At 39.0% G+C, this 12,330-nt stretch overlaps 1 protein-coding gene across 13 annotated transcripts in view; it reads right to left on the reverse strand.

Moving 5' to 3' along the window:
* Nucleotides 1-12,330, reverse strand: part of LOC124643348 (talin-2) — a 119,074-nt gene that overhangs the window by 31,756 nt on the left and 74,988 nt on the right. For all 13 annotated transcript variants that reach the window (XM_047182308.1, XM_047182310.1, XM_047182303.1 and 10 more), the window contains 11 exons: nucleotides 11,956-12,118; nucleotides 11,270-11,397; nucleotides 10,595-10,726; nucleotides 9,369-9,554; nucleotides 8,631-8,785; nucleotides 7,459-7,602; nucleotides 6,678-6,811; nucleotides 5,702-5,814; nucleotides 4,190-4,348; nucleotides 3,528-3,688; nucleotides 333-435 (listed from right to left, as the gene is read on the reverse strand). In XM_047182308.1, coding sequence (XP_047038264.1) covers nucleotides 333-435; nucleotides 3,528-3,688; nucleotides 4,190-4,348; nucleotides 5,702-5,814; nucleotides 6,678-6,811; nucleotides 7,459-7,602; nucleotides 8,631-8,785; nucleotides 9,369-9,554; nucleotides 10,595-10,726; nucleotides 11,270-11,397; nucleotides 11,956-12,118 — 1,578 coding nt within the window. The remainder of the gene's footprint in view (nucleotides 1-332; nucleotides 436-3,527; nucleotides 3,689-4,189; nucleotides 4,349-5,701; nucleotides 5,815-6,677; nucleotides 6,812-7,458; nucleotides 7,603-8,630; nucleotides 8,786-9,368; nucleotides 9,555-10,594; nucleotides 10,727-11,269; nucleotides 11,398-11,955; nucleotides 12,119-12,330) is intronic.

The following is a 12,330-nucleotide window of genomic DNA, read 5'->3' on the forward strand; positions in this document are numbered from 1 at the left end:
AGGACAAGCTCGTCTTCTTTATCACAAATATTAAAAAAAAAAACATGTTTTACCCGACTGCTAAATAGGGTAATGTTTTCTGTACAAAAAGAAAGAAACAGATCGTCTTCAGTCTAAGTGGATACTACATTCTGGTCATATAAACGTTATTTTATTCAAAAACAAATTATTGCTAGTTAAGCTTTTGATAACAAGAATGGCTGAAAATTTGAGAGCAGGTATCTTTGAACCAGAAAATGGACACATGATGAAAGTGGTTTCTAGCTAGGATAACAGCTTGTTAAAAAAAAAAAGAAAAACAAATGAGATATACTCATTATTATACCACTTACCATGTCTGTGGCAAGTCGTGCGATATCCTTGGCGGCGCCGACCATGCGCGTTTGATAGTCGACGAACGAATCCGCCTCGTCGTACGACGCTATGAGAGACATTCTGTAACAAAGGATAAGAAAATTTAGTATTTTGTGGTAAAATGTATGATGAATATGAAGAGATTAGTGTGAAAACAATATAGTAGGACTTTAAATCAAAATTTTCAGTACAAAATAGTAGGTATAAAATTCGGAAGTCACGTTAAAATTGGTAGGTCCCGGTTGTCATTTGAACATCTTTGGCAGTCGTTCCGGATAGTCAGAAGCCAGAAAATCTGATTACCAGTGTTATCGGGGGATAGCTTAAAGGTTAGGCGTGATTCGCGATTCACGAAGTGAGGTGCCCCTTTTTTATTTTTCTCTTAAGTGTAACGCATAAACATTCCTATCATAATATTGACATGCAAATGAATGTTTATTCCCCATGCATGATTTACAGTGCTAGTTCTTTGGAATATTACAAAAAAATAGGTTAATCTAGTAGTTTATTTGTTTTATCTGTATTTTTAAATTGCCTACTTAAAATTTTTGAAATCATGTCGCACTCACCGTATGTTTTATGAACCTATGGTATAAACCCTAGCTTGAGTACTTTTGCAATAAGAAATGAAACATAGTGAATGTAAAGGGTTCTACCTATACAACGAAACAGAATCAACCTCACAATAATTTCGCTACTTCAAACTAAAGTTAAAACTTATTTCAGCCATTTAGGTCACGTTGAAATAAGTTTACGATGTCTGTTCTCTAACAGTCTAACGTACAACGTGGGAAGTGACATTGACAACTACAGTATTTATTTACCGTGAAACATCAAGTGGTTGTTTTATTGTGCTAACCTGATGGGGGGATAGATCATAATGCCTCTAAAATTATGAAGAAAATAGAAAATCCTACATTTCGAAAGTCGGTGGTAGTTATTAGAAAATAGTTTGTTCATTTGAATATTTAAATTAATCGAGAAAGATTAACTTGTTACATTTTAAATGCGATAGTATAGTCGCTTTCACATACAAAACTATTGGATCGACTGAAATTAAACTTGTTACACAGATAGTCTAGACCCTGAAAATAGGACCTAAGTTACTATTTACCCGGCTGTGCGAAGATAGTCCCTGGTCGTGAATGAATCCGATGGCAACAGCCAGAACACAAAAATTACAAAAACCACGCTAAAAATCCACTATATTATTCACAAACTTAGAAACACCCACTTTCACCAAACTAGTCCCAACCCTGACCTATCCCACACAGCTATACATGCACACATATATATATATAAAACACAAACAAACTAACTAATAAACAAACAGACAGACAGTCCGACACAGTTGGCGCGCGAACACTATGAATGATCTGCCGCAACTGATCGTTATAGTAAACATGCGTGTGCGCATACCTATGTGCACATTTAGATATATCGAGAGGGTCTAGGTTAAACTGTGAGTTATTTTTAACCGATTTCTAAAGAGGAGGTTCTCAATTCACCTTTGAGCTATTTATAACTGACTTCCCAAACAAGAGGTTTGAAATCGGATTTTTAGCACTTTCGGTTATTATTAACTGACTTTCTAAAAAGGAGGCAGGTTTACAATTTTTAGGTTTTTCTGGGTATGTCTCTTTCATTAGGTTATATGTCAACAGTAAATAGAAGTATTTATACATAAGAAAGTCTGACCAATGACTGGAGTTAATATTTTAAGTTTATCTTCTTTAAAAATATTTAAAAACTAACCGATACCTATGCGAATTTCCATAATATATGCTCCAAAATTTTAATCATACACAAAAACTTCAAATCTAAAAAATATTATTTTCCGAAATCCGCTCTAACTTTCCAAATATTTTTCCAGTATGACGTCATTATCTATACCCATATATACCACACCATAATGATACCCAGACGTACATCCCATCCTCAGTGCGATCACCGCCGCTCAAGACTTGGCGCGCAGCCAAACAGACCAGAGGCATAATTACCGAGCATTTAATTATAATTATATTATCTTGACAGGTGAAGATCAAGAGAGAATTAATTGGGCAAATTACTATATAGTCAGTATATTTCCCATCTATACCAATACTGGGTTAAGCTCGCTCTCGCCATCTTCTTTAAAATTTTATGTATTTTTTAAGTAGTGTGTGCAAAATATATCTTTTATATTTGTTTGTTTAAAAAAGCACTTTGAGATAACGAAGTTATGGCCGAACGAACCTAAAAACATTAAATCAAAGTCAAATCATTTATTTAAGTTAGGCCTTTACAAGCACTTAAGAACGAATTGAGAACCTATTCTTTTTCAGGATGTTGGTAAATGTTTCTGCATATTGAAATTTACGTTAGGAGTCTAAAAGAGACTACAAGCCTTCAATTTCTTTCGATGTTTCTTTCATATTAGCTTGACAGGAAATGCCAACCAAATGTAATTTTTAGAATATTGAAATGCTTTGTTAAGCCTTAGATTTTCAAAGCATAATGTACTTCTCTTTCAACACGAAACAAACCTAACAGTTAAAATTCCTTCTATCTACACAACCACACATACTCATACAGTATCGAGTACACATGGCACCGTGCGTCACGTTTATATTCGCTCAAACGGCTGAGCGACAAGGCCGGTGATACTCCCCTATAAATACTAACTTGCACTTTCTGTTTAGATTGAACGTACACATAACTAGACAGCGGTTTCACTTGCGTGTTTCGTAGGAACTATTTTATGCAACCGGATAAAAAGGACTTCGAGAAATAGGCTATTATTTAACTTTAAAAGGTTTTTTTTTAATCAGACCATTTTTTTCTAAGATTATTGGGGAGACCGTGGTTAAGTGGAAAAGCCGCACTGATCTATCAATCAAAACGTTAAGCTTGGCTTGGTTGGTCTGGGGATGGGTGAACATTTTGTCATATCCTTTGTATTTCGGAAGATATGTTCAATTAGTGGGTCCCGACTGTCATACGAACATCTTTGACAGTCGTTAAGGGTGTTCAGAAGCTTTAATGACTGACAACCAGTCTTACCTAGGGGTATTGGGTTGCCCGGGTAACTGGGTTGAGGAGATAGACAGGATAGTACAGTACTCAGCTGCATCCAGTTAGACTGGAAGCCGACTTGGTGAAAGGCTCGGGAGATGATGATGATGAGAACATACCTGTGATCAGTAAGACGAGCTATAGCCCTCTGCATAGTATCGAGCAGCGGTCCCACGGCGCCGCGAGCCGCGCTGAGCTCGCGCACGAAGCTGCCGAGCTCGGAGAGAGCTGAACGGCAAGCCATGGTCTGTGTTTCCACTTTGCCGTGCATGTTTACTGCCTGTGGGAGGAAATAAAACAATTAAATAAATATTGCTACTGTAAAAAAAAAAATGAAAAAAAAAAAAAATTGGTTTGCTTTTCCCTATGCTACGGCTTAACGAAACTATCCGATAGGGTTGAATTCAAAATTGTCAAAATTCACATAAAAAAATTCAGGCACAACAGAGTACATAATATAAGACAAGGGGTTAATAAAGAGATTATATAAGACAGTGTATTGGACTCCAAGGACGATTTCGGTTACGGCGGCTGTTCTCATATAAGGAGATCGGCCAACTGCGCAGGACATATTATAGTGACCTATTTCTTCACTCTCATGGCGCGATGAGACGGCAATCCGACACGACCGGAGAGAGATCACAAGCAGAACCGACATTAACGTGCTCTCCGATGCACGGGTTTATCAATCACCAGCTTCCAGATTTACATACTCCTATAAGCTTCTTAGCTGGGTTCCCTCTCCTAAATATCCTGGTATTCCTTCACCAGCTCTACTCACCCTGGGGTTGCCGGCCGCAGCCCTAGCATCCTGCAGCAGCTGCGAGGCTGCCTCCAGGACTGTGCGAGCGTGCTGCAGCAGCTCGGCTTGCGCCTCCGACTCCGTCACCAGGGAGGCTGCTCCCACCGTGCCTGATACCAGGGGCTCCGCGTATGATACCTGGGAAAAAACGCCTTCTTTTAAACAAATTCAAAATCAAGGAAAAACACCCTAATACAATTCTAAATCATAACTCAAAAACGTTTAGTCATACTTGCCAAAGCAGCACTTTATGAACGTCAAAAATTTACAAAAGACGCCAAAACGGCCACCCTTCACCACTTGCTGTTTTTTTTTTTGCTCCAAAGAAGTGGCGCAATAAAATCTTTAGGAGATCGCTCTTAGATTATCGTTTAGAACGCCCATTATATCACCTACTTTAATTAGTTTCAATATCAAAAATGTCTTAAAGACTCACACACACAGCAAATTCTCCATAAGAAACTACTTTTAGAATGGGCAACTAGGATGAAACTTATTTATATTTTTGACGTTCATAAGTAGTTGTAAAGGCTTAACTGAAAAAAAAAAAATTGACTTTAACTTTAAAATAAAAAAAGACCTATCTAGATTCTTTATTTTTAGCTAAGTGGCTACTCAAATGGAGTTACTGTTACTGTTACTGCCTTTTTATCGTCCCACTGCTGGGCACAGGCCTCCTCTCACATGGAGAAGGCTTGAGCATTAATCACCACGCTTGCTCAATGCGGGTTGGTGATTTCAAACTATAGTCCAGGTTTCCTCAAGATGTTTTCCTTCACCTTTTTATCAGCCATTGGTGTCCAAGATATACTTAGAAAGTACATACAAACTTAGAACTCAAATGGAGTATAAGCATGGAAATAGAAATTGTTTATTGCCAAGAATGTAAGTATAAGTAATAGTAGGAATATAAGTAAGGTGTTACATAAACGAAAAAAATAATCCATGTACATTCTGCCAACAGGCATGCAAGATTTAAAAGTAGTTAAAACTACAATCTATATATATAAAAATGAAACCCGCTTTCCGTTGTCACGACATAACATGAAAACGGCTAGACCGATTTGGCTGAAAATTAGAGGGAAGGTAACTTGGACCCGGGAGAAGGTTTTAGGATAGTTTTTGTTACTGTTCGGCTACGGGACGCGGGTTTTCATCCGCGGGCGAAAGCTAGTATTATATAAAATAATATTCTAAAAATCTCTTACAGAATAATAAAATTTACTTCTCTCCACTAATTTTATTTTTGAATACTCTTAAGGGTAACTCTTTTATATTATTCGGAACTTTATTGTAAATTGTGGGTGCCATAAATTAAACAGTTTTTTCTAGTAGAGTAGTTTTGTACGAGCCTGTATGTAATACACTTTTATAATGAGTTCTTAAAGTAGTTATTCTTTTTCTTGTTTCAATAAGAGAAGGAAACAAGTGTTTATTGGATATGAAGACGATTTGATATGAAGCAGTATGTTTAATAGCTAAAATACTTACAAACTGTGTGACAGCATGTCCCAGGTTCTCAGCCTCTCCGTTGGCGGCCACGCGGAGCGGTTCCAATCGCTCCAGCATTTCTGTTGAACTGTTCTCGATCTGTTCTGAATATCCTGCGAGAAAAGAGAAATTTAACTTGGTTTGGAATATTATGAACCCTACTTAGATATAAAAGAATTTGGCTGTTAGGTGCCGAATTTATATATCTGTAGGTACAAGTAAATAAAATTGGAGTGCCTGTTTATCATCTATACTAAACTAATATTTGAAGAATAAATTGGAGTGCCTGTTTATCATCTATACTAAACTAATATTTGAAGAATAAATTGGAGTGCCTGTTTATCATCTATACTAAACTAATATTTGAAGAATAAATTGGAGTGCCTGTTTATCATCTATACTAAACTAATATTTGAAGAATAAATTGGAGTGCCTGTTTATCATCTATACTAAACTAATATTTGAAGAATAAATTGGAGTGCCTGTTTATCATCTATACTAAACTAATATTTGAAGAATAAATTGGTTTGTTTGTACCCAAAACGCTCCGTAGCTACGGAACCGATTTAAAAATATATTTTACTGTTGAGAAGCTATCAGGTGATATATGTACTTAATTCCGTTTCGGGAAGTAGTGAAACCGCGGGAAACAGCTAGTAAAAATATATTTTTTTCTCTTTTTTATTGGTAGACAAGACAGTAGGATAAATTAAATAGCGCTACATATTTTTCATAAAATTTTATGTTATGGATTTCCGCAAAGTAACGCCTGATTTCATAATTTATTTAAAGGCAGAAGGAGACAATCATATAGCGAAAGGAGTGTATAGCAAAGACACTTATTGGGTGGCTAATCCCTGTAAAACACTTTATAATATTTGCATGCCAAGTTGGGCAGAATATAGCTAGAACTTTTAAAACTGGTACCACCTATGTTCTAAGCAAATAAATGTTTCTTTCTTTTTTTCTTTCTTACCTTGTAGTGAGTTATTCTTCCTAGGATACAGCTCCTGTCCGACAGCCTGCATGGCGGCCTGGTCTAGCTCGCGCAGCTGCTTGTTCAGCGTGTCTATGCCCGCCAAGCATTCTCTCTGCCCCGGCGCCTTCTCTCTGGTAAAAAAATGATATAAATTAGAATAAATAACTTTCGCGACATTTTCACACACGGTCGGTTAGCCCCATGGTAACCTATGTTATTGTAACACCCAGACCACAGCCAATAAGCATGCTAATCACCCAAATGTTGACCTTACCGGGAATTGAACCCAGGACCAACAGGTCGGCATCGGCAGTCCGAACATTGCGTCAGTGAGGCCGTCATGATTAGGTTAGAAAGGTCTACATATATTAGTGGTAGTGGAACTATTTTCAGTAGTAAACTGTCAATTTGACTAATGGGAGGCAAGTATACGCTTGGCTATCGTTTTATATAAATTTATGTGTATATGTTAATTTATGTCGTGGATAGCCATTGTAGTAACAGTCGTACGGGTCGATCGTTTGAGTTCGGACCAGCGTGGGTAACCATCTTATAAAGACGAGTTCGGGTTTCGGAAGGCACGTTAACTTGGTGGGTACCGGCTGTCGTTACGGTTAGTCATAAGGCAGAATCAAGTATCGGGTTGCCCGGGTAACTGGGGTGAGGAAATAAGATAGCTGCATTCGGTTAGACTAGGAGCCGACCCCAACATAGTTGGCTAAAGGCTCCAAAGGCTTGGCAGATGATGATGAATTTGTTCCTTGGTTGTTATACTCACTTGATGTTAGTGACGAGCGACTTGATGCTGTCGGAGACGGTCTTGCTGTGCGCAGCCAGCTGCTGCCACTGCGCCCGCTCAGCAGGCGACAGCGCCAGTGCCCGTGCTGATTCCAGCATGCTGCATGACCCAGAGATTATGTTCCTGGAGAACAGAATTTTATTTTCAGTTTAGTAGCTCAAATATGTAGGTTTGAAGATTAAAAAGAGCGAGCAAAATCGACCAAGATCGGACCCGGACTAATGACCCACCTCATTCTATTATCAATATCGGAAATCTGCGAGAGAAATACACCACAGTACCCGGTTAAAAATGATGAAATTTCGCATACCTGCCCTCTACACTTACGGTGTGTAAGCAACATCAAAATTAGCAGTAATATATAACTTATACATCAGAATTATACATAGGCTTATATATCGGGTGTGTCGTTCACAATCACATTAAATCATATCGCATATACTTTATGATATTCTATGGCGAATTGTAAAAAAAATAACCTAATCCATTCAGTGGTTTAACCACAGGAGTCATTTTACGTTTTTATAATTTACAACATCATGTGTAAAGCAGAGATAAAGTTAGGGGTATCGTATGTTTTGATCAGTTGACAGCTGTCAGTTTTCAAGGGAGAATTTCAGTTGTTTGTAATGAATGACTTTTATATGGTGTTCTAATTTTTGCACATTTTTATTCCATTTACTTTGTTTGAAAAAATCATTTTTTTATTTTTACGTATTTTTCTTTTATCTTTGTGTTAATTGACATATATTAACCAGTATATTAACGCATTTCATTTAATGTGATTATGAACGACACACCCGATATATAGGTTAGGCTAGGACATAGTTCCCTTAGAAAGCGGGTGGTACTTCTGGCGGAAGCAAGTCCTACTAACATTATAAACGCGAAAGTTGTTGAATGTATGCATAGATATTCCTCTCTCACGCAAAAACGACTGGATGGATTTCGATGAAACTTGGCAACAGTGTAACTTATACATTAGAATAGCATGTAGCTTATTTTTATCCGGGTTACAGGAAGTAGTTCTCTCAGAAAGCGGACCAATACCGTTGACAAAAGTTAGACGCCAAATTGTACCTTAGTCCAGATTTTAAATAATTAATTAAATAATTTTCTTCTATTTTTTAACTTTAGCCTACAATACTAACCTGCCACATTCCAATATAGCCTCCTGGTTCTTCCTGGCCTGAGGCGATATCTTCGCTGGTATGGAAGCGAACTCGGGACTGTCGGCGAACTGGCAGAGGCTGCGGACGGCGTCTTGTAGGGGGCCCGTCGCTGTGGCGCAGCGGGCGCGGTTAGCCTGATGAGGGGAAAGACGTATTTAGAAGGGAAAGAATATAAGGTGCTTGTGGTAAGTAGTACCACAAGTAGGTCGACGAACGAGAAGGTTAAGTTACGCTTGGTACTAAGATAGGTGACCATCTTGTAACGACGAATGTCTGTGTTTTGGAAGGCAGGTTAAATTGGTATGTTCCGGCTGTCATTTGAACATCTTTGGCAGTTTGTACTGGTAGTTAGATATCACAAAGTCTGACAACCAGTCTTACCAAGGGCGTCGTGTTGCCCGGGTAACTGTGTTTAGATGGTCAGTCTTTTAGACTGGAAGCCCATTTCTATATAGTTGGGAAATGTCTAGGCTGATGTTACATCATCTATATAAGGTGAAAATAAAATGGGTATCTGTAAGAATTATGAAAGGGTGCCGAGTATTTTTAGATGTCAGATTTTGTGGGTCAAACTATACGCAATGACTCAAACTCGAACTCAGAATATTTAATTGTTTAAAAGTACTGACTGCCAAAGATGTTCAAACGACATCCAGGACCAATTTAAAATTTGGCGACGTCCTTAACCGGCTGCAGGTAGCTAGTATTACTACATACCTCGCTATAATCAGTATCCAGTGCTTTAATCTCCTTGACGAGAGCAGCAGTGCAGTTGGCGACGTCCTTAGCGGCCTGCACGAAGTGTCGCTTGTCGTGCGGGGCCCGGGTGCGGCCGCTCGCCACGCGACACGCGTTGCACAGAGCGCTCGTGTGCTTCGCTACTACGGTCGCTGCTGATAGTACCTGTGGAAGATAGGTTATTTTACTTTATTACTACCTTATTCAAAAAAAACACTTAAGAATTTAAAATTAGTATCCCACCGGCATCGGCATAGTCCAAGCTACCGGCGGTCAGAGCTCTATAGAGCTAACATGTGAATGAACATGATATATAAAAAAATATAAATATAAAAAACAGTGTCCCACCGGCATCGGGGACATAGTCCAAGTTACCGGCGGTCAGGGCTCCATAGAGTGAAACCTAATTCTAATCCTAAATAGTTCAGAAATGATATAAAGATAAAAGGTAATTTGTTCAAAGGACGCTGAAACACAGCACTTTTTGAAGGTCAAATTTACAAAAGATAGCCCAAAAAACGACCACCCTTCACTGCTTCCCTTGCGTTTTTGTTTGGAAGAAGTGGTGGAAACTCCCCAGCAATAGGTTTATTATTATTGCTATATTGTCAAATATTAAAGACTAAATGGTTCAGGGAAACTTCTTTCCCTTATCCGGACAAAATGTAGCCCATGTTACATGGGAATAGTGTACCCAACAATGAAATATTTTTTCAAATCTATTAAGGAGTTTCATAGTAATGGGAAATAAGGACGTCTACAACACGCAGGCCCAGCGCCGTATGGGGCAGCTTACGAGAGGCCTTTGGCAGAGGACGTTTGTAGGCTGAGATAACGACGACGAATAAAAAGGACCAGGTCGATTGCTGGCGAGGGTGGCTGTTTTCATATTATAAGGAGATAAGCCAGCTGCGCAGGACATATGCACATATGGTGTCTTTATCTAAGTCACATAGCCACACAATTATTGTAATAATATCAAAAGTTTAATGATTGGAATATTTTGACGTCTGGACGGAATGAGCTGAAAGGCACTCATATAAATGTAGCATTGGAAATAGTTCCCACAAGACGCGAGAAAAACCTCGATACTCAGCAGCTAATACGTCATTTCATCAATTAAAAAAAAAAATAAGAAAAATATCAAATTCATTCATTTTCAAAGAAATCTATGTGACTTTCTTTTTAATTTAAATGAATCTTACCTGCTGCTGATTGCTGGAGCTATCACAAAGCGCCCGACAGGCCTGGTCGATGGCGACGGCGGCGCGGGCGAACTGCGCCTGGTCTACTAGCCCGGGACGACCTGCTACGCTCGTCTCGTCGGAGACTGCCACCTGTTGGACAAAAGAGGAATATTTATTATTGTATAGTGAACATAGTAGGTACAAAATATTTTTCACACAATGGAGTAAAAGTGGGAAGAGCATGTCACTAAGTCAAAGCCGCGCGGGTTAAGCAACGCTTGGCATGGTGAATGGGTGACCATTTTGCCATGACGAGTTCCTCCAGTTAACTAAGACAGGATAAATTGGTGGGTCCAGGCTGTCATTTGAACGTAGGCTGCAACCAGTTAAACTGGAAGCCGACCGAAACATAGTTCGGCAAAAGGCAAATGGATAGATCAGATGATAAAAGGCAGATGACTAAGGTGTGCCACTTATCTAGGAAGCTGGAAAGCTATATTTTATTTAGGATGGTGGTTGAGAAAAGGCCAAGGAGATGATGTTGATGAAGACAGATCTGGGAAAACTATAGTTTATCTAGAATATTGTTTGAGAAAAGACCAAGGAGATGATGATGATGAACACAGGCCACTTTAATTGTCCAGGGCGCTATAAAACTGCAGTATATCAAAGTTTCTCGGCTATAATACTGACCAGGTATGCAGCCTGCGCGGTGCACTCGAGCAGGCCCTGCACGGCGGCGGCGACGGTGCCCACGGCTCGACAGAATTGCTCTGTCTCGCTGCGCTTCACTGATGATGCCATTGACGACATGCCTTCACCTGTGAACAAGGAAATTTAGGTTAAATAAGTATTGCAAAATCCTACCAATGTAATATATGAAAGCAGTAAATCAAATATTTATAAGGTTAATTTTGTAACAGCCTGTGTAACAATCACAGCGATTTGGCAGCACATAGAACAAACCTCTGGTATTGTATTCTCATGTGGTGCCAACTAGAGTCCTCGACACATCAAATACCAGTCAGTACATTTATCTTAAACGTTCAGTCAATCATACAATTCATTCATTCGTTTGTAGTAACCGAAGGAAACGAAGATTCGTTCATACCGTTTGGAGTTCTCTGCCTGAATACAAGTAATACAAACTACATACATTAAGTTTTGAAGAATACATTTCAAAATTATACTGTAAATTGCGCCTGCTGGTGAAAGGGAGCGTTATGGGGGTGCTGTCCTTATGTAATTTGACTAATTTTGACGTGTTAAAGTGCTAAACACAAACCTGCTTTCGATTAACGTTTTTAACTTTTGAACCAATTAGTTTAATGAGACTTTTTTGACATAATAATAGTCTATATTATCACTAAGATACGTACTAAGACTCTTGCTCTGCTCCACCACGGCGTCGAGACAGGCGAAGTAGCCCAGCTCGGTGAGTGGCTGCGTGGGGCTGCTGAGGAGGGGGCGGGTGCTCTCGATGCTGCGGATGGCGGCCGCGCATTCCTTCTGACCTGGTGCTGCTTCCGTGCACACGTCCACCTAGGAGACAGAGTAGTGTTAAAAAAAGTGGGAGTCGGTTTCGAGGACAAGAGATTCCCTATCGTTTTCTATAAAATGGACAGTCAATATATGGATACAATTTTTACGTTTATTTTAATTTTATGTCATTACAACATTATGGTCCTTTTCATTTCACAAATGAATAAAAAAAACCCTTGAAATACAACTTATAACTTAAAAACAGTGTGTAC

Source organism: Helicoverpa zea, chromosome 27 (assembly GCF_022581195.2).
Source record: "Helicoverpa zea isolate HzStark_Cry1AcR chromosome 27, ilHelZeax1.1, whole genome shotgun sequence".
Classification (NCBI taxonomy): Eukaryota; Metazoa; Arthropoda; class Insecta; order Lepidoptera; family Noctuidae; genus Helicoverpa; species Helicoverpa zea.